The sequence below is a fragment of the Podarcis liolepis genome, assembly GCF_965112155.1.
Source record: "Podarcis liolepis genome assembly, chromosome: 13".
Lineage (NCBI taxonomy): Eukaryota > Metazoa > Chordata > Lepidosauria > Squamata > Lacertidae > Podarcis > Podarcis liolepis.
The window spans coordinates 50,336,270-50,363,293 of NC_139573.1; the positions used below are offsets into that span (position 1 = coordinate 50,336,270).

General features: G+C 46.3%; 1 protein-coding gene across 1 annotated transcript; it reads right to left on the reverse strand.

Annotated features, from left to right (window-relative positions):
- Positions 1–245: 245 nt before the first annotated feature.
- LOC310692368 (UDP-glucuronosyltransferase 2A2-like) lies at positions 246–26,923 on the reverse strand. Its single transcript, XM_083473258.1, has 7 exons — positions 26,593–26,923; positions 11,406–12,297; positions 10,319–10,467; positions 8,043–8,174; positions 5,182–5,269; positions 2,931–3,150; positions 246–2,134 (listed from the first exon to the last, which is right to left on the reverse strand). The coding sequence occupies exons 2-7, from the start codon at positions 12,139–12,141 to the stop codon at positions 1,855–1,857; spliced, it is 1,605 nt and encodes a 534-aa protein (XP_083329384.1). The 5' UTR covers positions 12,142–12,297; positions 26,593–26,923; the 3' UTR covers positions 246–1,854.
- Positions 26,924–27,024: the final 101 nt, after the last annotated feature.

The following is a 27,024-nucleotide window of genomic DNA, read 5'->3' on the forward strand; positions in this document are numbered from 1 at the left end:
GGAGCTGGGACTGAACAACGGGAGCTCACCCCGTCACAGGGATTTGAACTGCCAACCTTCTGATCAGCAAGCCCTAGGTTCTGTGGTTTAGACCACAGTGCCACCTGCGTCCCCAGTTTTGGCAATAGTAATACACAATTTTTGAGACATGTGTTGAGGGTTTCCACCAATTCCAAATAAGCAGTTACTGAGCCACAATGCTAATTCTGGAGATTACAGAATAAGTTCCATCAAAGCAGGGAAGCCCTTTCAGTTAAAAAATTAAATATGAAAGGAGATTGGATAACCTATAGAGATCTGTTGAAAGAAGACAATAACATAATCAAAATCAGACCTTATGAAGAACTAAAACCTAGATTGTCAGGATGGATGGAATATCACCAAATTAATGATATATTCCTTAAAGATAAAAAATATATGGATTTAATCATGATAGATCAATACTGGAGACTGGGGTATTACAAGGTTGTACAAAGATGTTGTCTAAAGTACAGTGCTATCTCGGGTTAAGTATTTACTTCGTTCCGGAGGTCCGTTCTTAACCTGTAATTGTTCTTAACCTGAAGCACCACTTTAGCTAATAGGGCCTCCTGCTGCTGCCGCACCGCTGGAGCATGATTTCTGTTCTCAACCTGAAACAAAGTTCTTAACCCGAGGTAATATTTCTGGGTTAGCGGAGTCTGTAACCTGAAGCGTATGTAACCTGAAGCATATGTAACCCGAGGTACCACTGTATATGAATTTTTGTTGAAATGGCATACAAAAGATGAAGAAATTAAGGAGGTCATGACTAAGTGGGCAATGGACCTAGGATATAATATCGAGTATGAGAAATTGACAAGACTATGGAATTTAGGAATAAAATTTACCGCATCCATGACAAGAATTTGTTAAAAATGATGTATAGGTGGTACTTAACACCCACCAAACTAGCAAAGATGTACAAACTGAAAAATAAGAACTGTTGGAAATGCACAGTAAAAGAGGGAAATTTTCTCCACATGTGGTGGTTGTGTGACAAGGGTGACACTTTTTGGGATAGTGTGTATAGTGAGTTAAAAAAGATATTTAGGTACACCTTTTATAAAAAAACTGGAGGCATTTTTGCTAGGAATGGCTGGAGAGGACATTAAAAAGGAAGATCAGAAATTCTTCCTGTACGCCACAACGGCAGGAAGACTACTCCTTGCACAGAGATGGAAACAACAAGATATTCCAACAATTGAAGAATGGCAACAGAAAGTATTGGAGTATGCAGAAATAGCAAGGCTAACAGGAAGAATCTGATAGCAGGACGATGAGAAATTCCAAAAAGAATGGTCTAAATTTATGGTATACTTAGAGAAAACTGGACATAAATAAAGACACTCACAGGACTGAAATAAAACTCATAACGTTTATTGTTGTGTTATAGACCACAAGATGTAATGCTGTAATATAATAAGGAATGTATGTCTAAAGTATAATACAAAAAATTATTAAGAAATTATAGACATTTATAGAATGTATATATAGTAATCAAGCTTAAGTAAGAGCAATGTAAAGAAGCTAGAAGAGGGGTGGAGGGAAGTTAATTTGGATAAGATATAGATTGAAAGGAGAATAATATTGTTAAGCTGCATTGTGTTTAAGATATTTGGAAAAAAATAATAAGCAATGCTAAAATGAACCATCATTGATACCTATAACTTTCTCTTAGCTGCTGAATGGAGCATGGCTATGGCTGGCTTCTCAATTCAGCTGAAAGTTGTTGCAAACGATTAAAGCTTTTGGAAGATGATTTCATGATGGGGCTTAAGTCTGAGTATACTGAAGAATGCAAGCCACAGAACGATGGCCGGGTCCCAGGAGAAGCTACTCTGTTTTGGTTTTCCCAATAATCCTGCCACATTTCTGACAACAAAATAAACAGCATTTAACAGCAATGAATATGAAAACTGCCATGCAACCGATCAAGAAGGCAATGACATCCAGGGAGTGATATTGGTACCAGGTCAAGTGATGGGCAGCTGCTCTCAAGTGTTTGGCACCCTTGTGGCGCATGACAAACTCAATCCAAAAGACAGCCCGGTCCAGCGGCTTTATCGGTTGGTCGTGGTGGATCTGTGACAGTCTCATTGCATTTTCCTTATACCTGGAGGATTGGATAAAGAAGGGGAGGGGGAAAGGGAGAAAAGGATGAACAAATTGGAATAGGGCCCAAAGTCACATTTCCATTGCAGTTTAGCAGGTGTTACAAGTCGCGTTTGTGGTGTCATGGATGCGGAGCTCGGAGCCCAAGGAAGAAGGAAAGGAACTTAAGAGTGTTGAAGGACACCAGTAGAGTCCTCATGAGACAGGGAAGGTGGAATTGACACCCCATGAAATGTCTGGTCCTGAATGGGATGGCTTTAAAAATTATCTGACAAAATATGGTTCCAGTAACAATACTGGGCTGTGCCTAGACTAACTTCACAGATATAAGGGAATTTTCTTTTTAAATAATGGAATACGGATTACTTAAATGTAAGAGAAATATGGAAACCGCAAAGAGATAGAGGGAAGTCAATTAACATAAGAAACTCAGTCCAAAAGACAGCCTGGTGCAGTGGCTTTCTTGGTTGGTAATGCTGGATCTGTGACAGTCTCATTGCATTTTCCTTATATCTGGAGGATTGGGTAGGGAGAAGTTAGACAAATAAGAACAAATTAGTATAGAGCCAGAACTCAAAGGACGGCAGTCTTTAAATAATAATAATAATAATAATAATAATAATAATAATAATAATAATTCTATTTATACCCCACCCATCTGGCTGGATTTCCCCAGCCTCTCTGAGTGGCTCCCAACAAAACACTAAAAAGAGAATAACACTTCAAACATTAAAAACTTCCCTAAACAGGGCTGCCTTCAGATGTCTTCTTCAGAGGAGACTTTGCGATTGACTCACGTGGCGTTGAGAATGACAGCGTTCACAGCATCCACTAAATCTTCTGCATCCATTGTCTGGATGTCCAGCCCCACAGCCATCCCTTTTGCCTTCATGTGCTCAATATTGTCAGGCTGGTCAGCAACCATGGGAATTCCTACTGTGGGAACACCATGGTAAATAGCTTCATAAATCCCATTGGTCCCACCATGTGTTATGAAGGCTTTGGTCTTGGGGTGTCCTGGAAGGGGAAGAGGAGACTCTGTTGACTATAGAATGAAAAAGTAGGTTATTATCAGTGATTCTTAGCAACAGTGCCCAGCATAGTCCAACTGCCAAGCAATCTCTGAAGATTGCCGTTCACTATACGCAGTGATGTTTCTAGAACTCAGTGCTGACCCTGGCCAAGCACACAACAGCTTTGTAAAACAGAGAGTTTGCAGTCCCTGGTATCCTGAATAGTTGAAAACACAAAGTACCAAAAATTTAGCACTGTCTGGGGCCTTGGTTTTCCTTGGGATGTACCCCAGCTGTTTCCCCTGCCTCTTTGCCCTTTCCCCCAAGGATTCCAAGAAATTGCACCCAAGAGAAGCTGGCTTACTCTAGCAGAAACTGGAGAGGGGGGAAGTATGGGAAACAGATGTGGTATGAAGAATAATAGTTTGATCTAGAACTCTACAAATTGGTGATGGCAGGAGGCCTGGAGAAGGACTAGAAGCAAACAGCAGAGACATAAATTGTCTTATATTGTGCGGTCAGGGGGAGGTCAACCAGCCAGTGTGGTGTAGTGGTTAAGAGCGGTAGTCACGTAATCTGGGTAACCGGGTTTGCGTCTCTGCTCCTCCACATGCAGCTGCTGGGTGACCTTGGGCCAGTCACACTTCTCTGAAGTCTCTCAGCTCCACTCACCTCCCAGAGTGTTTGTTGTGGGGGAGGAAGGGAAAGGAGATTGTGAGCCGCTTTGAGACTCCTGAAGGGGAGTGAAAGGCGGGATATCAAATCCAAACTCTTCTTCTTCATCATCATCATCCATTCTGGATAATGGTCTGCTTCTACTATTGGTCAGGAGAAGCACAACCAAAGAGCTTCTGACAACAGCTTGCGCCAGACAAGGAGTCACGTCAAACCAGAAAGCCGTAGGTGAGAGAGGAATGTGCAGAAGCCTACAAGATGCATCCTTGACCATTTAGAAAGGAAACGTCGAGATTCTCCCCATCCAAACATTTCCCTGGATCTTTGGAGCTATGGTGTGTTGTCAATGCATAAGCAAACCACAGTTCTTTTCTGTGTTTTGTAAATGTCCTTGTTCTGGCTACAGCAGGGGTCAGCAAGGTTTACCTTACCTGGGCCAGTTCACTCTATTTATTTTTATTATAAAATATTTATTAATTTTTTTTGAAATATAACAGTAAAAATGAAAAGGAAAAAAGAAAAATACAAAATAAAAACATACATTTTTTCTTTTACTTATTTTCTTTTAACTTATTTCCCGGACCTCCTCATACCTCCCTTTTTTGTATTCCACTTCAATTTATTGGTTCAGCAAATCCTTACCATTAGATTTTAACCCATTTATAACCCTTTTTTCATATTCTCTTAAGTCATTACAGCTGGAAATCCCTTAGTTGCTATCCAACATCATTCTAACATTCATTAATTTTACAATATTTCTGTAGATAGTCTTTAAATTTCTGGGCCAGTTCACTCTAGAGGAGATCCGTTCGTGGGCCGGATCGCCCACCCACCCGCGATTTCTGGTGCCTGCGTCTGCACAGACACGATTTTCAGCATCTACGTCTACGCAGACGCAATTTCCGGTGCCGCGAAAGCGAGTCCCTGTGCCGTGCTGTGCCGGTTTAGCGCAGCACACAGGGACTCACCAAGTGGGTGGCTTGGTTCAGGGGTGGCTTCTGGGCCATTTAAACGACCCCATGGGCCTTAGGTGGCCAACCCCTGGGCGACAGCATGTGTGCGCTCACCATTTTCCAGTTTGCATCTTCCCCTCTTCCCTGCCCAACACACACATTGCCAGTTCTGAGATTGATTTTAAAAATGATCCAAGCTCAGCAATAAAACAGGCAGAACAGAATACAAGGGGCAGGGTGAAGCTACTGATTAGGAATGGAATAAAAGAAGGGGAAGATGCTCATTGCTACCACTATCCAGGGCTGTCAGTGAGTGAGGAAAGTGAGGATGGAGGAGATATTTCCTAGGGATTGGCAGAACGCTGCAATGAAGCCAAAGGTGCAATGAAACATGAAGTCCCTCTTACCCAGAAGATCATTTTGTGGTATCCATTCATAAAGCCTGGTGTTAGCTCCTAAGGTTTCTGGCCTTTTCCCTTTGTGGCGCCAAAGAACCTGGATCGGGGGGGTGGGGGGAGGAAAAACTGTTATCTGTAGCTCAGATTGCAAAGAAAACTAAACTGGCTCACAGGCCGTCTACTCATTTTGCTTGGCTTTTAAACAGGACCATGTTGATTCTGAAAGCTTCTCCAATAACTGTTGGCCCATCTGTTTTCTGATATGGCTCATCAACACTAGCTGCTTAACCACTTTCTTTAGTGACAGTAAAATGATCGTGCACCATATTTCTGGAGTACATCTGAGCCTATTACATATATTAATATTATGAGTTTGTGGGCGCTAGACACCTGTAAATCCCTGGATCTAACGTTTGAATTTAATCAAGACCATTTGTGTGATGTGACCAGGAAGGAAACAGCAAGCTGCAGAGAGAGAGAGAGAGAGAGAGAGAGAGAGAGAGAGAGAGAGAGAGGGGGAGGGAGGGAGGGAGGGGGAGAGAGTGTCAGGAAAAAGCAGCAATGCAAGAGCGAGCTGCAAGTTGCTGGAATGCAAAACAGGATGTTGATGTTTGGGACTGTACTATTGGAACAAAGGGGCAGTCTATTCACTGTGCTGAGCACCGGATGTTAGCTCAGAGTGTCATCTGACCGGTACTGGAAGTACAGGGGTGGAGTTTTTCTCTCTCTACTGTTGGAGACTGGAGAGTGCAGACGTGTTTCTCTGTACTGCTGCAATGACAGAAATAAAGACATGTAAATAGATTTCTGTCTGTCTCTTTTCCCCTCCCTGAGGGAAGCAGGGAGGAGGGTGGAGAGGTGTGTCCCTCTCACGCTGAGTGGGATCGCCGATAGTGACCTTGCCTGTATCCTGCCGGGAGACGCAGACGGGGAGGTCAACAAGGATCTCAAGCCGAATGCCTGGAGAATGGCCAGTTACCTCTGACTGCGGCCTGAGAATACGACAGAGAGATGTTGGATGTCTGTTTGAATCCAAAGCTGCAGCTATGGGAGAAAGAAGACCCACTAGGGGTGTTCATGCTGTGAACCCCTCCATCGCAGGCTTTGGTTGTATATATGCATAAATAAACCATATATCCTGAAGACACCACAGTCTCCATTGTGCCTCATTTCCAAAAGGAAACACAGACCCTGGGTAAGCGCATGGAACCCCTAGAACTGTTCAGTTTCTGTTAATTGATTCTCATGAAAACTTACAGATTCTGGCTTCACACAATTAACTCAAGGCAGTGTCAATTTACTCTTGGCAGAAAGCCAAGGTCTGCTTGACCTAGAAACTATTTACACTGATTGGTTAACGACCAGCACTCAACTCTGTTATCTAGGAATGCTAGCACAGTTTGGTGTTAGGTGTGTTGAAGGAGTAGGAGTGCTGTGTATGGTTAAGAGAGAGAGAGAGAAAGAAAGGATTTGCTTTGTTTTGTATGCAGAAATTCTGCTGTCTTTTCCCCTTTTAATAAATCCTGTAAATAGTTATTCTGAGTCTAGCTGACTAGTCATTTCCACCTCAACTAGCTTCTTCGCTGTGCAGGAAAACTCTGCTACGTTTGGGCTAAAGCCATTAGGGCTATGCCTGACACTTCAAAGTTCCATGAAGAACCTCACACCCAGTGTTCGAAAATCCCATTGTTCTAGGCATATTTTGCAACAGGGAATTTCATTAGCGTGAGCAGTTTCTGAACTCTGGGCGCAGTACTATGCCTGAGATTTCAGACGAAAACTGCAGAGTGGAAGGAATGGAGGACCTTTTTTTCTGCCTGCCCACTTCCAGTTACTCTCTGAAGACTGGAGAAGAGACGCTCTTAATAATATTAGGGGGGTGGGCAGCAGAAGGACTAGACCATGTGAAAAATGAATATAATATTTTAGCTGCAATTCATTCATTTTCAGCTTTGTATTCTTGTTATTAAAAAAAGCGCACCTAAACATTCCGTTGTTGCGGCCATAACTTAGGTTTAAGGTGCTATTTAGCTCCTAGCTTTCAAATCTCAGTTTCTAACACTGCTCACACCGCTCAGAGATTGGGGTGACGGGCAACATTAAGATAGTAGGCAACTAATAGGGCATTTATACTTACGAAGATATACCAGGCGCAAAATTAAATTCGAGCTGCACAATTAAAATGGATTTGGCACTCTTGAACAACAAACCTGCTTCCCCAAAATTGGACTTTTTTGTGGGAAGGAAAGTGGCAGGAAATTGCCCTGGAAAGTGTGGGGTAACCATTTCTTGATGCAACATCCTATAACTTTCCTACAAACATACTGTAGTCCCCCTGCAAACCTTGTGCAAATAAAACAGGATGAACGCTCAGCAAATAGGTCATCTGAAAACAACCCAAAACACTGCTGTTCAAAATTCTCATAATCTACAAAAATAAAAAGTATAGTGAATACTTATCTACTTTTAAAACTCTCTTTTTTATCTTATTTCTTCCTTTTCTTTATCTTCTTCTTGTTCTTTTCTTTTATATTTTACCTTTCATTTCTTTTCTTTATTGTGAATATTGTTTTGTAGAGATGTAAATAATTGTAAATATGAGAAGAGGTAAAATCTTTTCTAATTTTCTCTTGGTTACATGTATTTTCCTTTTTTTTGGTATATTTGTATTTTTTTCTAATTTGTACTCAATAAATAATTATTATTTTTTTAAAGAAAAGTGATGATGTGTAAATACGGGTAGATTTTAAGGAAAACAAATGTGGAAAGTGTTCCCTTATAATGGCAGGGATAAGGAAATGAGGGCAGCATTTTCACAAATCCAGTACTGTATACAACTGCATTTTTAACCAAATAACATGAACACTGACCTTCTGTGGAAGTTGGCTGAGTGCTGATGCAAGCATGTTATTCCTTTCATCTGTTAAGTTTGCAACAAGAGAGCCCAGAGAAAACACCACAATGCCATGTTCCCCTGAACTCTGGACAAATTCTTCCATTTCCTGTTGAGAGATAAAAGCCATCTTTATAAACAAACAAACAAACAAACAACATTTCTCCATGCTTTTAAACCTAATGCACTAGTAAAGGTAAAGGGACCCCTGACCATGAGGTCCAGTCGTGACCAACTCTGGGGTTGTGGCGCTCATCTTGCTTTATTGGCCAAGGGAGCCGGCGTACAGCTTCCGGGTCATGTGGCCAACATGACTAAGCCACTTCTGGCAAACTAGAGCAGTGCACGGAAACACCGTTTACTTTCCCGCTGGGGTGGTACCTATTTATCTACTTGCACTTTGACATGTTTTCGAACTGCTAGGTTGGCAGGAACAGGGACGGAGCAACGGGAGCTCACCTCGTCGTGGGGATTTGAACCGCCGACCTTCCGACCGGCAAGTCCTAGGCTCTGTAGCAATGTTTAAAGGCGTGCTGGCTTGTAACAGGGAAGGTGGTCTTTAAAGTCCAGTTTTCAAACTACTGTATGTTTCAGGCTCCTCAGAAGGAGCTTCCAATGGCAACCACTGGCCTTTAGGACTGGAGAGGTGGGGTGCAGGGCAGACAAGAAGCAGAACCACAGGTCACATCAGTTGGAGACACTGATTCCCCACTTTTTCTACTGTGCCTTTACCTTTAAGCTTGTAGCCCATCCAGAAAGCACTCCACACCCCTCTCTACATAAACATGGGACACAATCCACGTGTCTTCACAAGCTTCGTTGGAATGAACAGCTGCTACAATGAGTAGACTGTTTGTTCCACACGTCAGATGTGCTCTTCTCCCTTTCTGCCACTCTGAATGTTGCCCCAAACCCACATGATAGTAAGGCTGCTGCGGTGGTGACTCAACTGGGGCCTGAGCGCCAGAAGTAAGGCGGTGTGCAGCCGCGATGGGTGGTGCGCTGTGTCAGTAGCTGCAGTACATGGTGGTGCATGGAGGCAGCCGCAGTGCTCAACGCCCGGTGGCCTCCGTAGCGCATGCGCTGTGTCATGACAATGATGTGCCATGACGTGATGTCATTACCTCATGTCACATTTGTGGGAATGTTTAGGGATGTGGGATAGGATATTGCCTAAGATATCCTATCCCAACTTGTCTTTACAAGTTCAACAAAATCAGCAGAGTTAACATTCCCCCCTTTTAAACACACGCACAGCGGAAAGCTTGCTCAGACTTGTTAGAGTCACTGTAAATATTTCCTGGTATTTTCCCCATTTAATCCCTCCTAAAATAAGATGCTACACAGTCTTCTGTAAAGTATAAAATGTTTACTCACAAGTAATCATCTGTTCACACAAAGATACAGTGGTGCCTCGCAAGACGAAAAGAATCTGTTCTGTGATTCTCTTCGTCTAGCGGTTTTTTCGTCTTGCGAAGCAAGCCCATTGACGGATTAGCGGATTAGCGCTATTAGCGGCTTTTAGCGGCTTATCTGCTTATTGGATCAGCTGATAAGCGGCTTAGCGGCTTAGAAAAAGGGGGGGAGGGGAAAAACCCCCGCAGGAACTCGCAAGACATTTTCGTCTTGCGAAGCAAGCCCATAGGAGATTCGTTTTGCGAAGCACCTCCAAAACGGAAAACTCTTTCGTTTAGCGAGTTTTCCGTCTTGCGAGGCATTCGTCTTGCGGGGCACCACTGTACCTAGAAGGCAGACTTAAAAGGTTAGAACATAGTTTAAATGTGGTGACTATCTCCTTATAGGCCTGGAGCCAAGGGTGCATCTTAGTAGTGCTGTTGTTAAGATGGCATCAATAGAGACAAGAGAAACAAGATGGTCGCCAGCCTATGGTTCTGGTACTTTCTACTTTAGGAGAGGCCACGCCCATCACATAGGAAGTTTCGTCTCAGTCCTGGAAAGCAGGAAGTTCCGGCTGGAGGACTGAGACAACCTTCATGTCTACTCTAGCCATGTTGTGTTTGACTGCACCTGATTCTTACATCCCACAACATTATGACGTCATTACGGCGCATTGCTGTGCGCACCAATGTTGGGCACCCACAGTGTGGGGCCCAAGTGGGCACCTCTGTAAACTACGTTGACCTTGCCACTTCTTTATCACGCCACCACACGCCCTCCCCTTCCCTGGAGGTGCTTTGAACAAGATCCAGGCATGGTTATCATGTACAAGTGAAGGTCAAGGGAGAGAATTACCTCTGGCAAAGGCTTGGCTGGCTGACAGTGCAGACCCCCCACAAATTCAAAATTTGGTAGGAAAGGCAGCGGGAATTCAAAGTCCCAGTAGGTGCGGACCAACCAGATCTCTGCTTTCCCTATCACTTCACAACGAGTTGTGGGTCTCCCTGATGGATGAGGAAGAGAAACGGAGTTATTTCACAAATGCAAAGGATTTGGCAAACTCGTTTCTAGAAATATTGAAAGCTAGTTTGCACATTACATTTCAAATGAACACCTAAAGATTTGAACAATAGTTGGGGACCCTTTTCCCTTTTCTCTTCTATGAAGAAACCCTTTCTGGGACCCCACATTTAAATTCATCTTGGTCCCCTTGCTGGCCCTAGTAGGACCAACTTGGCCACTTAGCCCTGGTGATCATTTTGATGTCTACTGACTGGGTTTCCCCCCCAAAAAAATGACCCCTGAATTTTTAAATTTTATTGATACTGATGTTGCATTTTATGTTGTTTTAAAATCACATTTTAATCAATTTGCTGTTAGCCTCCAAACTGGGAAGGGCGGGGTATAAATAAAAAATTATTATATTTATTATTATTAAATGCAATTTAGGAAGGTTCACATAATATTGCAAACCAAACAAAGTTTCTTCCCAAACCCCAGAAGAACACATCAGTAAGTAAAGCAGCACAAAAGAATGCTGGTGGAACAATAGCTACAATATCAAATTTGCTTTCTCCATGCTTGAACATTGGTGGGAAAGAGCAGAAATATCCAAAAGAATGCCCGTGCTTCAATTCCAAATTCATTTTAGAAATTATTCTACTTCAAGTTGAATACAGCAGGCAGAGCAACTGGGTGAAGCGATAAAGGAGCAGAGCAGGTGAGATCTACACCTCCCTCCATTACAGGTAGTAGGCTCTCCAGCTTAGTAGAGTCTTTTCCCAGCTGACCGTGGCTCTACACAGGCCCAGGATGAGGCCTTTCCAATCCTGCTACTTGGAGGCCCCTTCTAACTGGCCATGCCAAGGACTGAAGTTGGAACCCTTGCCATCTTTAGAGCATCTACTCTACCTTTGGGAAGAAGAAACAAAAACAGGCTTACCTAAAACCTGACTGTAATAAGAGTCCCACTCTCCAAACCAGCTCTGGTAAATATAATCTTGCACAAGGTAAGATATTATATTCTTCACCCTTTCTCCAAAAGACATTCTGTCTGTGAGCCCAGACATGACAGCTGGAACATACGAAGGAGGAGCAGGCATTTTGCCACAGTGTCTCTCCAGCGTTGAGGCTGCCGTGACCCTTACGGTGAACAGAAATGGGATGTTCAACTTCAGAGCAATGAGGTCGCCACAGGGTAAGATCAGGTCCGCAAACAGAACATCATAGTTGCTCTTTTTCAGGCGGGCCATAAGTTCCGGATTGCCCAGCACCGCTTCACACCTCTGCCTATGAATTTCATTTATGCTTCTTATGCATTTCCTTGCTGCTTGGTAGAAGCTGTGGAAAGTCAGGGTGGTTGGTTTGTTGTTCAACCCCAACATTATGAGCTCCTGCATATAGGAGTCTATGGCACTCTTTCCATAGGGCACAGGGAACACCTCAAACCTGGCAGCCGCTATATCATCGCTGGGTTCGATTAAGATGGACGCTGATGGGGCTAGGATGCTGACATTGTGACCTCTATGCAGCAGTTCCTGAATAACGACCTTGATATATAGCCAGTGGCTGCCATCCTCTGGCCAGATAAGCACATTCCCACAGAAAATATTTCCCACTAAGACAAGCTGAAGTGTTAACAAATGAATTAATGCCACTCCTGCTGATGTGGCGGTCATGATGTTCTTTTCTGGGACAACCGATTTCTTCTGCCACTCCTCAACGGAGTTATTAAGCAGTATTTCATTTTGCACGGAAACCTCACATCATTAACTTTCCTTTCCCAGAAGACTTTTTAACCAAATGTGTTGAGTCAAGTCTGTTGCTGGAGATTTCTGGAATGAAAAAACAAATGGCACAACATTCATCCATCGCTATTTCAACTAAATGATATTTTTACACAACTGGAATCAATGCAAATGTACCTTCGACCCCAAAACAACAACTTATTAGCATATCGTTTTATACAGCTATATGATATAGGATATATACATCTTCTGGGTTACACTCTCCATGCCAAGGGGGTATAGGATATCGCAGCTGTTCCAGTGGTGTAGCTGCCCTGATATGGTTGGGAAGTATTGGATTACGCCCCTACTTTCACAGGTACAATTGAACTATATTCTTGCCCACCTTGGAGAATCCTGCTCCTAATTTCATTCATGCCATTCAAATATGCAGACATCACGTGAAGCAATCTTCCTGGGACTCTGCGACTATAGGATGCAGGTGGGAGATTGAATGCCAATGCTCTCCTTGTGAACAAAAAACTAGCATATCAGGGCAGAGGTCTAGGTGCAAGCACCTTCTCTAACAAGCTAGATTTCCATCTGCAGTGAGTACATGCACATGCTATCTTCCCTAAACGGCCTCGGCCCAGTATACCTGAAGGAGCGTTTCCACCCCCATCGCTCTGCCCGGATACTGAGGTCCAGCGCCAAGGGCCTTCTGGCGGTTCCCTCATTGCGAGAAGCAAAGCTACAGGGAACCAGGCAGAGGGCCTTCTCGGTAGTGGCGCCCGCCCTGTGGAACGCCCTCCCATCAGATGTCAAAGAGATAAACACTTAGCTGACATTCAGAAGACATCTTAAGGCAGCCCTGTTCAGGGAAGTTTTTAATGTGTGACATCTTAGTGTATTTTTTGTCTTTGTGGAAGCCGCCCAGAGTGGCTGGGGAAACCCAGCCAGATAGGCAAGGGACAAATAATAAATTATTATTATTATTATTATTATTATTATTATTATTATTATTATTCTGTTTTCAGTCTGAAATGGAACGGTTCCCAGGGTTGTGGGTACGCAGTATACCGTGACCATTCAGGGAGGGAGGGAGGAAAGAATATTGGGAAGCCGGATGCAACAGAAGGGCAAACTTAAAAGTTTTAGGCATGTTATGTAATATAACCCTTAACTTCACAGAACTCTGTGACAGTGGCTAACTCCAAAGTAAGTGTCCCAGGACGGCAGCCTTAGCTGCCTTAGGGGCCAGTTCCTTTGCAGGGCTGGGCAGTTGTAATTACTGGTTCTCTTTCATTAGTTTATTTTGCGGTAAAATAGAGCATTAAAAGAATAACAAGAGTTGAAAGAATAAAAGAATAAAGAATAAACAAGAATAAAGCAGATAGAGGAAACCAGAAATGTAAAGCTTCAACATCCAGCCCCCAGCCCCTAATAGTTCCCAAATTTTGGCCCCATGGAAGGTGTTGTAATCACAAAGGAACTGGCCAGGCGCAGGCCAGCTTAGGCTTCTGTGAGGGACAGCAGAGTCAGGCCAGAATCTGGTGATGCAGTCCCTCAGAATTCCACCAGAGGGCTGCAGCCTCTCTCTGATTGGCTACCAAGGCAGCTAGTCAGAGGGGGTGGAGCCAGCACTTTGGGCGGGAGAATAAAAGGAGCCATTTCTGAGGGAGAAAGTTAGATGGGGTAGTGAAGGGAAAGAGCTGGAGCGAGATAGTTTGAGAGACAGGGCTTGATTTGAGATGGTAGATAGGAATTAGGATAGGGTTTGTCTGAGGGAGAATGAGTTCTGATTTGAGTTGAACATCTGCGCTGAGGAGAATAACTTTAGCTGGAGGAAGGAGCCTCACAGCTTAGATAGGTAGACTGGGTTGAGGGTCTGGGGAAGGTGTACAGACAGGAGTTAACTGTGTGGGAATGTTCAGGGAGGCAGGAGAGGATATATTGCTTAATTATATCCTTTGTAGAGAAAATTTGCCCCAGCCCAGGAGGAAACAGGAAGTTTATCTACTGGCTGGACAAACATCCCTCTTCATGTCTAAACATGTCCACTCTAGGAATGTTGTATTTGCTCTGGAAGAATGGCAGATGAAGGTGATAGACTACATGGGACTGGCTGAAATGACTGGCAGAATCCGAGACCAAGGGAAAGAGACGGCGGAAGAAGATTGGAAGAAATTCAAAATTTATCTCAAAAAATATTGTAAAATTAACGAGTGTTAAAATGTTGAGGTTATAAAAAAAGGGGATTACAGCTGTAAAAGATCAAGTAAAAGGAAAGAACAAGGGAAAATCAGATTATTGTAAGGGGGAGGATTTGCTGAAATGAATTTGGAAATAGGGATGCAGAAAGGGGAGGTACGGGGAAGTCGGTGAAGTAAGGCTTATGAAAAGAAAAGATTTGAAATTATACTTGTGTGTTTATGTGTTTGTTTGTTTGTTTGTTTGTACTGTGTATTGTATTGTATGTGTTTTTATAAATGTTGAAAAACCAATAAAAATTTCATTTAAAAAAAGGAATGTTGTATTTGACTGCTCTGTGTTTCACACCCCACAAACTGGAGGGCTGAGTCTGTGCCAGGAGAGGGAGAAGCTATGAGGATACAGCTTACATGGAACTCATTCCAGTCAGGAGGGAGAGGTCTTCTAGATCAGGCATAGGCAAACTCTGGCCCTCCAGATGTTTGGGACTACAATTCCCATCATCCCTGACCACTGGTCCTGTTAGCTAGGGATGATGGGAATTGTAGTCCCAAACATCTGGAGGGCCGAGTTTCCCTATGCCTGTTCTAGATAAAGAAGATTCCCAAACCAGTAACAAGGAGTGAGACAACCCCTTGGGTCTGTTAACAATCCCATGCCTGAGGTATTCCAACTAGTTTGTTGGAATACCTCAGGAGTGTGATTGTTAACTGACAAAAATGCCCCTCACTCATGAACCAAAGTATTAACTGTGAAGGAAGCTGTGCTGTGTTAAAAGTATTTAGCTGTAACCCCTGTCATAACTAAGTAAAGGAATGAGAGTGAAGTAGCAGAAACTGAATTATAGTCATTTTGCCGCCTATTCTAGAAACCTGAACATCTGCCTGAAGTGTAACAACAGATTTTTAGCAACTGAAAACTGTTCAATCCTGCGACAGATTTACATTGTATTTTTTATATTCTGTTGAGAGCTGCCCAGAGTGGCTGAGGAAACCCAGCCAGATGGGCGGGGGTATAAATAATTCATCATCATCATCATCATCATCATCATCATCATCATTCAGTTTAAGTAATAAGTTGACTTCTACCTGAAAGAACGCATTTCCTGACCCAACTTTGTTTCACCAACCCCTTTTTGCAAATAAAACTTTCCTTGTTTGATCGACTCCTGCCGGAGACCCCCTGAATCGAAGTTTCCCTCACACAAGACCCCCCACGAGATAGCCTGTGGTAAATGGTAGAAATTCGCTTGATTGACCTGCCGTGCGGTGGGTTCGCTATATTTAATTAGGGGCAATTAGCACGGGTGGCGCTGTGGGTTAAACCACAGAGCCTAGGACTTGCCGATCAGAAGGTTGGCAGTTCGAATCCCCGCAACGGGGTGAGCTCCCATTGCTTGGTCCCTGCTCCTGACAACCTAACAGTTCGAAAGCATGTGGGATAAATAGGTGGGAAGGTAAACGGCGTTGCCGTGCGCTGCTCTGGTTCCCCAGAAGCGGCTTAGTCATGCTGGCCACATGACCCGGAAGCTGTACGCCGGCTCCCTCGGCCAATAAAGCGAGATGAGCGCCGCAACCCCAGAGTTGGTCACGACTGGACCTAATGGTCAGGGGTCCCTTTACCCTTTACCTAGCTGGGTGAATCTGCTATGGCTTCATCATGATGGCTGCTTCGTATACCTTGGGCCACATGATTCCCTTTATATTGGCCAACACTTCGCTTTGCCTTCCCAGACAAAATCTATTAACAGTTACAGATAGGTAGCCGTGTTGGTCTGCCATAGTCAAAATAAAAAAATTCCTTCCTGTATCTGAAGAAGTGTGCATGCACACGAAAGCTTATACCAAGAACTAACTTAGTTGGTCTTTAAGGTGCTACAGGAAGGAATTTTTTAAAAATCTATTAAGGGTCTCCTGACTTACCTGGAGATGTTGAGATGCTCACTCCCTGCTGCCGTAGGAAAAGGACAAAGGTGTCCTGAGGCTCAGACCCAGATAACAGAGCTTGACTATCTTCGTATAAAATGCAATGGGCTGGACTGCAGTAGTTCACTATGTGCAGTTCCATAAAGGTGGGTACTGACCCCTCTTTCAGTTATTAACTTTTCAGTTTCCCAGTACTGTTGCATGCATTTTAACGATATTCCTTCACTTCTCTGCTGAGCAAGCAGCAAGCACTTTGCCCTGCTATGGCCTGGTTTGGGGGCCAGAACCAGGCAGTGCACTTTAGACAACAGCTTTGTTGTGCATGCCGAATCGATCAGATTTGCAACATGCAACTTAGCTCTCTCCTTTGTATGGGGCAATGCAGGGGCGCCAGGATAAGCAAACAGAATCCAAATTGCTCGAGTCCAAAGAGCCAGCTCGAGTCCAAAGATCTCAGACCCCACCTAGTTCCTGTAAAGAAAGTCACTCTCACACAAGCACACATGCACACAAAAATTTGCCGTATTTTTTGCTCTTTAAGACTCAGTTTTTTCCTCCTAAAAAGTAAGGGGAAATGTGTGTGCGTCTTATGGAGCGAATGCAGGCTGCGCAGCTATCACAGAAGCCAGAACAACAAGAGGGATTGCTGCTTTTACTGCGCAGCGACCCCTCTTGCTGTTCTGGCTTCTGAGATTCAGAATATTTTTTTTTCTTGTTTTCCTCCTCCAAAAACTAGGTGCATCTTGTGGTCTGGTGCGTCTTATAGAGCGAAAAATACGATAACTGTTCAGTTCTGGTTGCCAAGCAGTCACCAATGAGTTTTTGGCTTGGCATCAAGGTGACTGATGCTGAATTTTCAAGGGAATTTAACTAAATAAATGGGAGGATAGAACAGTAGAGGTATGACACAAGTCTTTTAAAGGGTTACAGTCATACCTCATGTTACGTTTGCTTCATGTTACGTTTTTTCAGGTTGCGTTCCGCGGTGACCCGGAAGTACCGGAAAGGGTTACTTCCGGGTTTCGCTGCTCGCACATGCGCAGTAGCGCTAAATCGCGCTTTGCGCATGCGCACAAGACCAAATCATGCTGTGCACCTGCACAGATACGGCACTTCAGGTTGCGAGGTTTTCATGTTGCGAACGGGCCTCCAGAACAGATCCCGTTCGCAACCAGAGGTACCACTGTATATATAAAAAGATTGTAAGCATAAAATGTGTTAAGTTGTGGGTTGACATAGCAGCCGGCACAGCGATTTCTTCAAGTAGCTCTTTATTATGGTAAGCTGGAATAGAACTGAACTCCGAACAGCTCAGCCGGCCTGTATTTATAGGCAGCCGGCTGTCAACATTGTAACCACAACTGCCCAGAGTTCCCGCCTAAAATAACTGCCGCGGACCTGAGTGAAAACTATCTACAGACCTGAGTGAAAACTATATACAGTATCCCCCTGTTGGCCCAGGGTGAAACTACACTACATAACACCCCTCCCCACCGAGATAAGGCGTTAGTTACAATCGTAATGGTTTCCTTATATACAGCACTACGCATAATGGTTCAATTAAGCACAAAAGCATATCGGTTACATTTCCCATACTTAGACCAACAGTGATACCTGTCCAACAACATAGTCCTTTAAATAAGTTGGGCGCTTGGAAACTCTGCCAGACCGCTGGGGACTGGTAGCCAAGTCCGGAGGGCCACACAGTTCTCGCTGAGGCTGTGGTGCGACCCTAGGTGGCATTGGAACCAACTCCCCTGGATCCGCTGCTGTGGGTGGAGCCTCCGCAAGTGGAGTGGTCTGAGTCTGTTCTGAAACGGCTTGGTTCGGCTCCACGCTGGCAGTTTGCGAGGGAGGTGTAGGTGGGGCCTCGCCATCTGTACGTGTCTCTTCTGGAGCCGCAAGCGCAGTTGGGGGCACCTCGGTAGTGTCCAAGTCCCCAACCCTGCGCCTAAGCTGGTCTATGTGCCGTCGCCACAAGCGTCCGTCTTCGAGTGCCACCTGGTACGAGCGAGGTCCAGTGACTCCCACTACTGTGGCTGGCACCCAAGGGATGTCCCCCACATAGTTCCGGGCAAAGACCTGGTTTCCTGGGACAAATGACCGTGGTGCGTTGGCACAGCCTGGGGGTTCAGCCACGGCAAAGTCTGGGTGTAGCCGGTCGAGCGGTGACCTGAGGCGGCGGCCCATAAGCAGTTCAGCAGGACTCCTCCCTGTGGCCGCATGAGGGGTGATGTGTTGCACGAACAAGTATTCGGCGACCCGCTCATGCCAGTCTCCCCGGTCCAGGCGCGCCAGTGCCTCTTTTGTCGAGCGCACCATTCTTTCCGCTTGCCCGTTGCTGGATGGATGAAAGGGTGCCGTTAGGGCATGGCGGATGCCCAGTCCCAAAAGATACCGCTCAAACGTGCCTGACGTGAACTGCGGTCCGTTGTCAGAGACAAGGACATCAGGACACCCATGCGTTGCAAACAGGCCTCGCAGCACCCGGATGACAGCTTCGGTAGTGGTGGAGGGCATCAGGGCGACCTCCAGCCATTTGGAATAGGCGTCCACCACTACCATAAAGGTCCGGCCGTGAAAGGGGCCAGCCAGATCGATGTGCACCCTCGACCAGGGTGTCTTTGGCATCTCCCAGGTGTGTCCCTTAGCTGCCGGTGGTGCAGGCCTCGACTCCTGGCACGCTTGACAGGCGGACACCCAGGCAGTGATGGCATCGTCCATATTAGGCCACCAGACGTAACACCGAGCCAACGCCTTCATTTTGACAATTCCCGGGTGGCCAACGTGCAGAGCCTCCAGGACGCGCTGACGGAGTCCCTGGGGAATCACGACGCGGTCTCCCCACAGCAGGCAGCCGCGATGAGCTGAGAGTTCATGTTGTCTGGTTGCGAAGGGCTGGAACTCCGATGCAAAAGGCCCTTGTGGCCACCCCCTCCACACCCAGTTGAGCACCCGGCTGATGGTGCGATCCTGGGCAGATGCGGAGGCCACAGTGGCAGCCGATACAGGCGCTGCCGGAAGATCCTCAATCAGAAGGAGCGATGAAGCTGGAGCCGGGTCTTCCACAAATGCTGGAAGAGGGCAACGGCTGAGGGCGTCGGCATGGCCCATCGATTTCCCCGGGCGATGGATGAGCCGGTAGTGGTAGGCAGCCAGGAAAACAGTCCATCGCAGCATGCGTGGTGAGAGGACCGGTGGAGTTGGACGATCACCGGCGAGGAGGCCCAGGAGTGGCTTGTGGTCAGTGATGAGGTCAAAAGTCCTGCCATAGAGGTATTCATGGAACCTCTTCACTCCAGCCACAAGTGCCAATGCCTCCTTGTCGAGCTGGCTGTAATTCCGTTCCGTCGGAGATAGTGTCCTGGAAAAGTAGGCGAGCGGTGCTTCTCTTCCATCTGGAAAACGGTGACTAAGGACAGCACCGATGCCAAAAGGTGAGGCGTCGCAGGCAAGGACCAGCGGCCTGGATTCACTGTACTGTACCAGCACACTGTCTGAAGAAAGGAGAGCCTTGACCGCGTTGAAGGCCGCCGTCTCCCGATGACCCCAGGCCCAAGGCGTCTTAGTGCTAAGGAGTCGGTGAAGAGGCTCAGCCACTGTGGCTTTGTGGGGCAGGAACATGTTATAAAAGTTCAGCAGCCCCAGGAATGCCTGCAACTCCGTTTTGTTCTTTGGGGTGGGGGCCTGCTGGATAGCGCGGATCTTGGATGTGGTTGGATGAAGACCGGAGGCATCGATAAGATAGCCCAGGAACTCTACCTGTGGAACGGCGATCTGGCACTTCTCCCTCTTTACCTTGAGCCCAGCCTCCTGGAACCTGGTCAGCACGGCACGGAGGCGCTCGAACAGCTGCTGGTGTGAGTCTGCAGACACCAAGACGTCATCAAAATATGGTACCACGCCCGGAAGCCCTTGCAGGAGACGCTCCATAAGGCTTTGGAAGATGCCAGGAGCCACACTCACCCCGAACTGCAACCGGCGGCAACGGAATGCCCCCCGGTGGGTGACGATCGTCTGGGCTTCAGCAGTGGCATCATCGACTGGCAGTTGTTGATAGGCTTGGGCAAGGTCCAGCTTAGCGAAGACCTTACCCTCACCCAGGGAATGCAGCAGGTGTTGGACAACAGGAACCGGATAAGCGTGCTGCTGAAGTGCCTTGTTGATCGTGCACTTGTAGTCAGCGCAGATTCTCACCGACCCATCTGGCTTGACAGGCGTGACGATGGGGGTTTCCCACTTTGCGTGGTCAACCGGCTCCAAAACTCCTTGGGCGATCAGTTTGTCCAGTTGTTCGTCCACCTTAGCCTTGAGAGCAAAGGGAACCCGGCGTGGCTTTAGCTTGATGGGGGCGACTTGTGGATCAAGGCTAAAGGAGATGGGCGTACCTGTATATTGGCCCAAGGTGCCGTCAAAAACCTCGGCAAAGTCTTTGACCAGACCCTCAGTCTCTGCGTTAGAGATGCAGTTGATGCCGGTGACTTCCAGGCCGAGGGCATCAAACCAGTCTAGCCCTAGGAGGCTTGGCCGCTGACCTTCGACCACCACCAACCGGAGCAGGCCCGAAAAATCCTTGAAGGCGATCCGGAACCAGCCAACGCCTACCACGGGAATGTCGTTTCCCTGGTAGTCTCTCAGGTGTACGCGGTGAGAGTCGAGTTGCCTTTTGGACACTCTGGGTACCAGTCTTTTGATGGTGCTCCATGACACGATGGACAGGGCAGACCCGGTGTCGATCTCCATGTCACATGGAGCTCCTTCAATGAGCACCGTGACGTTCAGCTTGCGTCGCGTAGGTGAGTCGGTTTGGCCAATCGTGGTTCCAGACGGGCAGCGGCAGTTGGTGAGAGCGAAACAACTTTCCTTGGCAGACTGGAGTGAAGACTTGGACTTGCGAGTCGATGAAGGGGGGGTGTCAGACGGAGCCGATCGGCAGACCTTAGCGATGTGGCCCCTTCTGGAACACTTCCTACAGATGGCGTCTCTGAATCGACACTTGGCACGGGAATGGTTGCCTCCGCAGCCAGCACATTCCGGTTGGCCCTTGGACTTCTGTTGGAACTTCCTGCGCTCCCGCTTTGTCTGGTGCACGTCATCGTCTTCACTGGAGGATGCTTCCTCACTGCTGGCCTCTTCATGATGCACCGGAACTGGCTCCCTAGCAAGACGCGGGCTGCTGGACTTGCGGATCTCCTGGGCAGAGCGTTCAGCAGCTTCTGAGGCCACAGCCTCCTCAATGGCTTTCTGTAGCGTGAGGTCTGGCTTGGCTAGGAGGCGCCGTTGCAGATGGATGTCCCGGACCCCGCAGACGATTCGATCCATCAGGGCATCGTCTAAGTCTCGGAACTCACAGCGCATTGCAGCCTGTCGCAGGGCGGTGGTGTAGTTGTTGATTGACTCCCCCTCTGCCTGGTTCCGGTGGTAGAACGCATGGCGGGCAGCAATCTTGGACGGCTTTGGTGCGTAGTGGTTGCGGAGCTTCTCTTGGATCGTGTCCCATGGTGTTGCCTGGACTGCTTCAGGCGCAACCAACGCTCGGGCCGTCTCAAACACCTCAGGCCCACAGAGGCTGAGGAATAGGCCCCGCTTCCGATCCTTTGATACTGCTGTCAGCTCGTTGGCTTGGAGGTAGCAGTCGAACCGAGCGAGGTAGGAGTCCCATGATTCAGAGGCTGGCGCAAACGGCGGTAGAGGCACAAGTGAAGCCATGATTCCGATGCCGGCGTGAAGGGCGATGGATGGAACACAGTGCTCTAGCCAGAACAGTCAGCTCTGAATTGGTTCTGCCCAGTGATTTCGCTCAGTGATTTCGCTCTGTGATTCAGCTCAGTGATTCAGCTCAGTTCAGAGGCTGGCCGCATCTGGCTGTGCTCTGATGTCCATCTATCCCACCTTCGTCGCCAGTGTTAAGTTGTGGGTTGACATAGCAGCCGGCACAGCGATTTCTTCAAGTAGCTCTTTATTATGGTAAGCTGGAATAGAACTGAACTCCGAACAGCTCAGCCGGCCTGTATTTATAGGCAGCCGGCTGTCAACATTGTAACCACAACTGCCCAGAGTTCCCGCCTAAAATAACTGCCGCGGACCTGAGTGAAAACTATCTACAGACCTGAGTGAAAACTATATACAGTATCCCCCTGTTGGCCCAGGGTGAAACTACACTACATAACAAAATGTCTTTAATAAACATTAACTTAATAGGGTTCCAAATACATAAGTTGTTTCTAGAGCTTCTGCCAACACGCTAAAAACCATGTTTAAAGATACAAGATGCATTTTAGCAGTGACAGAGCCCCAGCAGAAAAGGACAAAAGAATTTTTTGTAACGGAAAGAAAGAACATGAAAAAGGGAAGAGAAAATAACAATGAACAGAGAAAGAGCTGGAAGGACGAACGGACAAAAGGGACACATACCCTCCAAGTGTCTTAGTTTTACCATCTCATACAAGACTACATTTTTTCTACTGTTCCAGATGTGGAAGATAAATTTGACTATCCACTAGGTGGTGTTATGTGTTTGTGCTCCTCAGAAAAGTAAAAAATATACCCTTTCCCATGCTTGGGAACCTACCAGCCAATAGAAAAGGAAAGGAAAGGAAAGGAAAGGAAAGGAAAACAATTTATTAGGTATTATGCTTTCTGTAGATATGGGTGGACAAGTGCTGCCTTGTCTAATTCACTCAAGGGAAGGAAAATAGGTGAGCTACTATTCAAAGTGCCAGCTTCTACTCCTCCTCCACTTAGGGGATCATATTTTTCCACTAACTGAAAACCTCAGGATTGTGCATTTGGACTCCACATCAACCAGTCAATTTAATTCAGTCTATAGCCCTAAATGGGACGTGGGTGGCACTGTGGGTTAAACCACAGAGCCTAGGACTTGCCGATCAGAAGGTCGGCGGTTCGAATCCCTGCGACGGGGTGAGCTCCCGTTGTTCAGTCCCTGCTCCTGCCCACCTAGCAGTTTGAAAGCACCTCAAAGTGCAAGTAGATAAATAGGTACCACTCCGGTGGGAAGGTAAATGGCGTTTCCATGTGCTGCTCTGGTTCGCTAGAAGTGGCTTAGTCATGCTAGCCACATGACCCATAAGCTGTACGCCGGCTCCCTCGGCCAGTAAAGCGAGATGAGCGCCACAACCCGAGAGTCGGCCACGACTGGACCTAATGGTCAGGGGTCCCTTTAACTTTTACCTTTAAAACCCTAAATTGCTGATGGTAGCGTAGCAAATTCTGCATGAGTTTAACCCTTTCTCCTCAAGTCTGTCAGGCAGCACATACGCCTTCATTCTCACCTGCTACACAAAGATACTGCCCCAAATGTTGCATCCTCCAACATAAGACTATTCTTTCTCTTTATCCAGTTTATTCCTTCTAGTAGTGACCTGCTTTCCCCCACCCTTTCCTCTTTGCTGTGCTCTTTTCTCAAGAAGCTCTCTCTGGTGTTAACGGAGAAATCCAAGGGCTCCCTTGGACGAAAAGCAAAGACACCAACCAGGACAATTGGAGCAAAACAGCAGCCAGTAGGCTTGGTCTTTATTGAGACTGTCGCGACAGGACTCCAACTCACTACAGGATGAAGCAAGATGGAAGCCCTGAACAAAAGAAGACCCCAACTTTTATCAGCTACTATTCCCCCTTGCTACACCCCTAAGACTACATCATGACTACATCATTGACACATCACAAAGAGGAGGGGTTCAGGGAGGAGTTGTGGTGGTAACCTGAGTGTCTTGCACCTGTCCGGTTCCTCCTTTCCCCCTCCCCATGATTACATTCCTGAGGACAAAGAGGAGTTCACTGTTTCCTGCCCCCAGAGGGAAGAGCTGATTATTGTCCTTTGTTCCAGTCTGTGCTGAATCCATTTCCATATGCATGTCCTTTGTGAGTGTAATGATCTTCTGTCTAGGACCATCAAGGTTGGCATGTCAACTGGGTAGGGCTCGATGAGGACGTATTGGTACGCTTGGGGAATTATGGCTGTCTTGTGCCAAGTCTCCCTCCTTTGATAGTCCTTCCTTCATGGTGTAAAATAAAAGTGGAACGGTACAGATCTGATGTACGGCTTGATTTTCTATGAATTTACAACAGAAGCGTCACGTGTGTCGTGTGTGAGAGTGTGCGTGTCGTGTTTGTACAAACGGAATGATTCCTGCAACACTGGCATATCCAAAATCTCACGCTGCTACAACACAGTGACTCAGTAAACTCTCCCCTCTTCATGTCCAGTCCATCCACCACACTCCCCATTCAACCCACTAACTCTATTGAGGTGCCAGTTCCCAAATGTGCTGAGGGGTCTCAGCATTAAAAGAGCCCAAACACTGGTGCCAGGGTACATGTGAGAAATTTAGGCTGGGCGCTTAGTAAATCTGCGTTGGATTTTAACAGACTGAGAGGAATAAAGTGGGACCTGTTGGTTTTCCAGTTTGAACTTGGGCAATTAAGTCAGTAATTTCATCAGCAGGTACTGGTTACCACTCTGGGGTGTTAATAGATCAATTGAGTGTTAATAAGTGAAAAACATGGCTGGCACCACTCAGGTACAGTGGTGCCCCACAAGACGAATGCCTCGCAAGACGAAAAACTCGCTAGACGAAAGGGTTTTCCGTTTTTGCGTTGCTTCGCTAGACGAATTTTCCTATGGGCTTGCTTCGCAAGACGAAAACATCTTGCGCTTTTTTTTTAAAGCCGCTTGAAGAGGCGCAGTTGCGACGGACCGTGCTTCGCAAGACGAAAAACATCGCAAGACGAAAAGACTCGCGGAACGAATTCTTTTCGTCTTGCGAGGCACCACTGTATTTACCCCTAAGACTCCTATTCGTACCAAGGGGTGGTGATCTCAGTTCTGATGGGGTGGAAAGTGAAGAGGTGAGGCTCCCATTCCCAAGCACTGCTTTCACTGAAAAAGAAACAAAAACAAACCAGACAGTAATTTTTTTTAAAGACATTTCACTAATGGCTAGTTTGGCTCCTCTTAGATCGTAGATTTGTTTTTGAAACATGGTGCATCACATTGTCAAATCTCATGGGCTTTTTACCAACTGCAGGCCGCTGCATCCATCCCCAAGAAAATCCTGTTGCAAGAAAGTTGGAACAGGTGTGTTATGTACTGAGTTGAATAGGATCCAAAAGGCAGCAGTCTGATTGGTCCTAGAACAATAGGGTCCAGAATGCAGCAGTTTGATTGGTCCACAGGAGCCACCCAATCCAGCTCCAGGTGGAAGTGAATCCGCAACCTGATTGGCCTACAGGAGAATCCCGGAATTAGCCAATCATGTGGGGCCCATTGTGTAAATAATGTATATAAAGCAGACATTCTGGGGGAACTTCCATTCCTCCTCACCACTATGAGCTGAACAAAGAGCATGAAATCCACTCTTGACTCCGAGTATATTTCAAGGTGATATGGGAAGTTGTTCAGGTTTTTGTCATCCATGCACTTCAGATTGCCAAGATGCTTTCAGTCATTGCAGCTGCCACACCATTCCCAAAATAAACCCGTCCAATGCTCTACTCAAGAACATCTCACACACTGTGTTGTGGTGAAGATATAAGTGTGATCAGGACTTATTAACTGAGACAGCTCCTGTCTATTAAACCAGTTTGTATTCAGTGCAATACGTCCTTTATCATTCAGGGTACTGCAGGAGTTAATTCTGGACCTTCCTATGTGAAACGTTTTGACTACCTGCTTTCAGTTCTGGGCATCAAAGACCTGTCGGATTAACCTTTGTTTATCTGGTAAGGTTTATGTGAAATCAAATAGCATTGCTACCACCCTCTCCATCAGTCCCAACATTATTCCCCTGAACATGCCAGGGGAATGTCCTGCCTGATTCTCACATTTCTCTTTTTCCATTTAATACCTCTATTCAAAACAAATCTTATTTAAGCTTCTTTTCCTTTACTCCATGCAGAAGACTGCTGAATCTGGAAAGGAGAAGACCAGGTAGGTGTCAATGGGGCAGCATTGATCTGGTTTATCATTGTTATTATCATCATGATGATAATTTATTACTTAGGCATTCAGAATATTTTTTTTAAAATAATAATAACTATGAAACACCAGACATTAAAAGCTCCCCATGAAGTCCTAACAGATGCTATAAGACATGATGGTTAATTTCCTGTTGTATTGATAATAACTCCTGTTTAGCCAGTTTCCTAATCTTGCATTGGCACCTTGAAAGATTGGGTTATCGTCTTCTTAGCAGAATAATGCCTACAAATTCAATCCAGCATTTCTCGTGCACATGATTACGTTCACCTGGCAACATACATCGGTATCCTGGCTACATAAAAACAGCTCCTGAAACTGGAACGGTCGCGACAGCCCGCACGCCTCTGCATCTGTGAGTTTGGGAGGGAAAGAGGTAAACTATGGATGCTGATTGATGCAAACCGCTGAAGGTTGTCTGAGAGTTGCTACCAGTGTAGAATGTTGTGGCTCACTTCTTGACGGGGGCACATTGTCAGAAGGATTTCCAGCTTAGCTGCACCGGTTTCCGATTAGCATCAGAGCCCATTTCCAAGTGCTGGGAATGAACCTCAAAACCATACGTGAAAGGCTGAAGCCTTGGGGGGGGGCTCTCTTCCCATCTGTGCTTCCCCCTTCCCTGAGATCCACAGGGAAAAGCTTTCTTGTATGTCCCACGATGCTGAAGATGTGAGGATACAGTTACTGTGGTAACACCTGTGA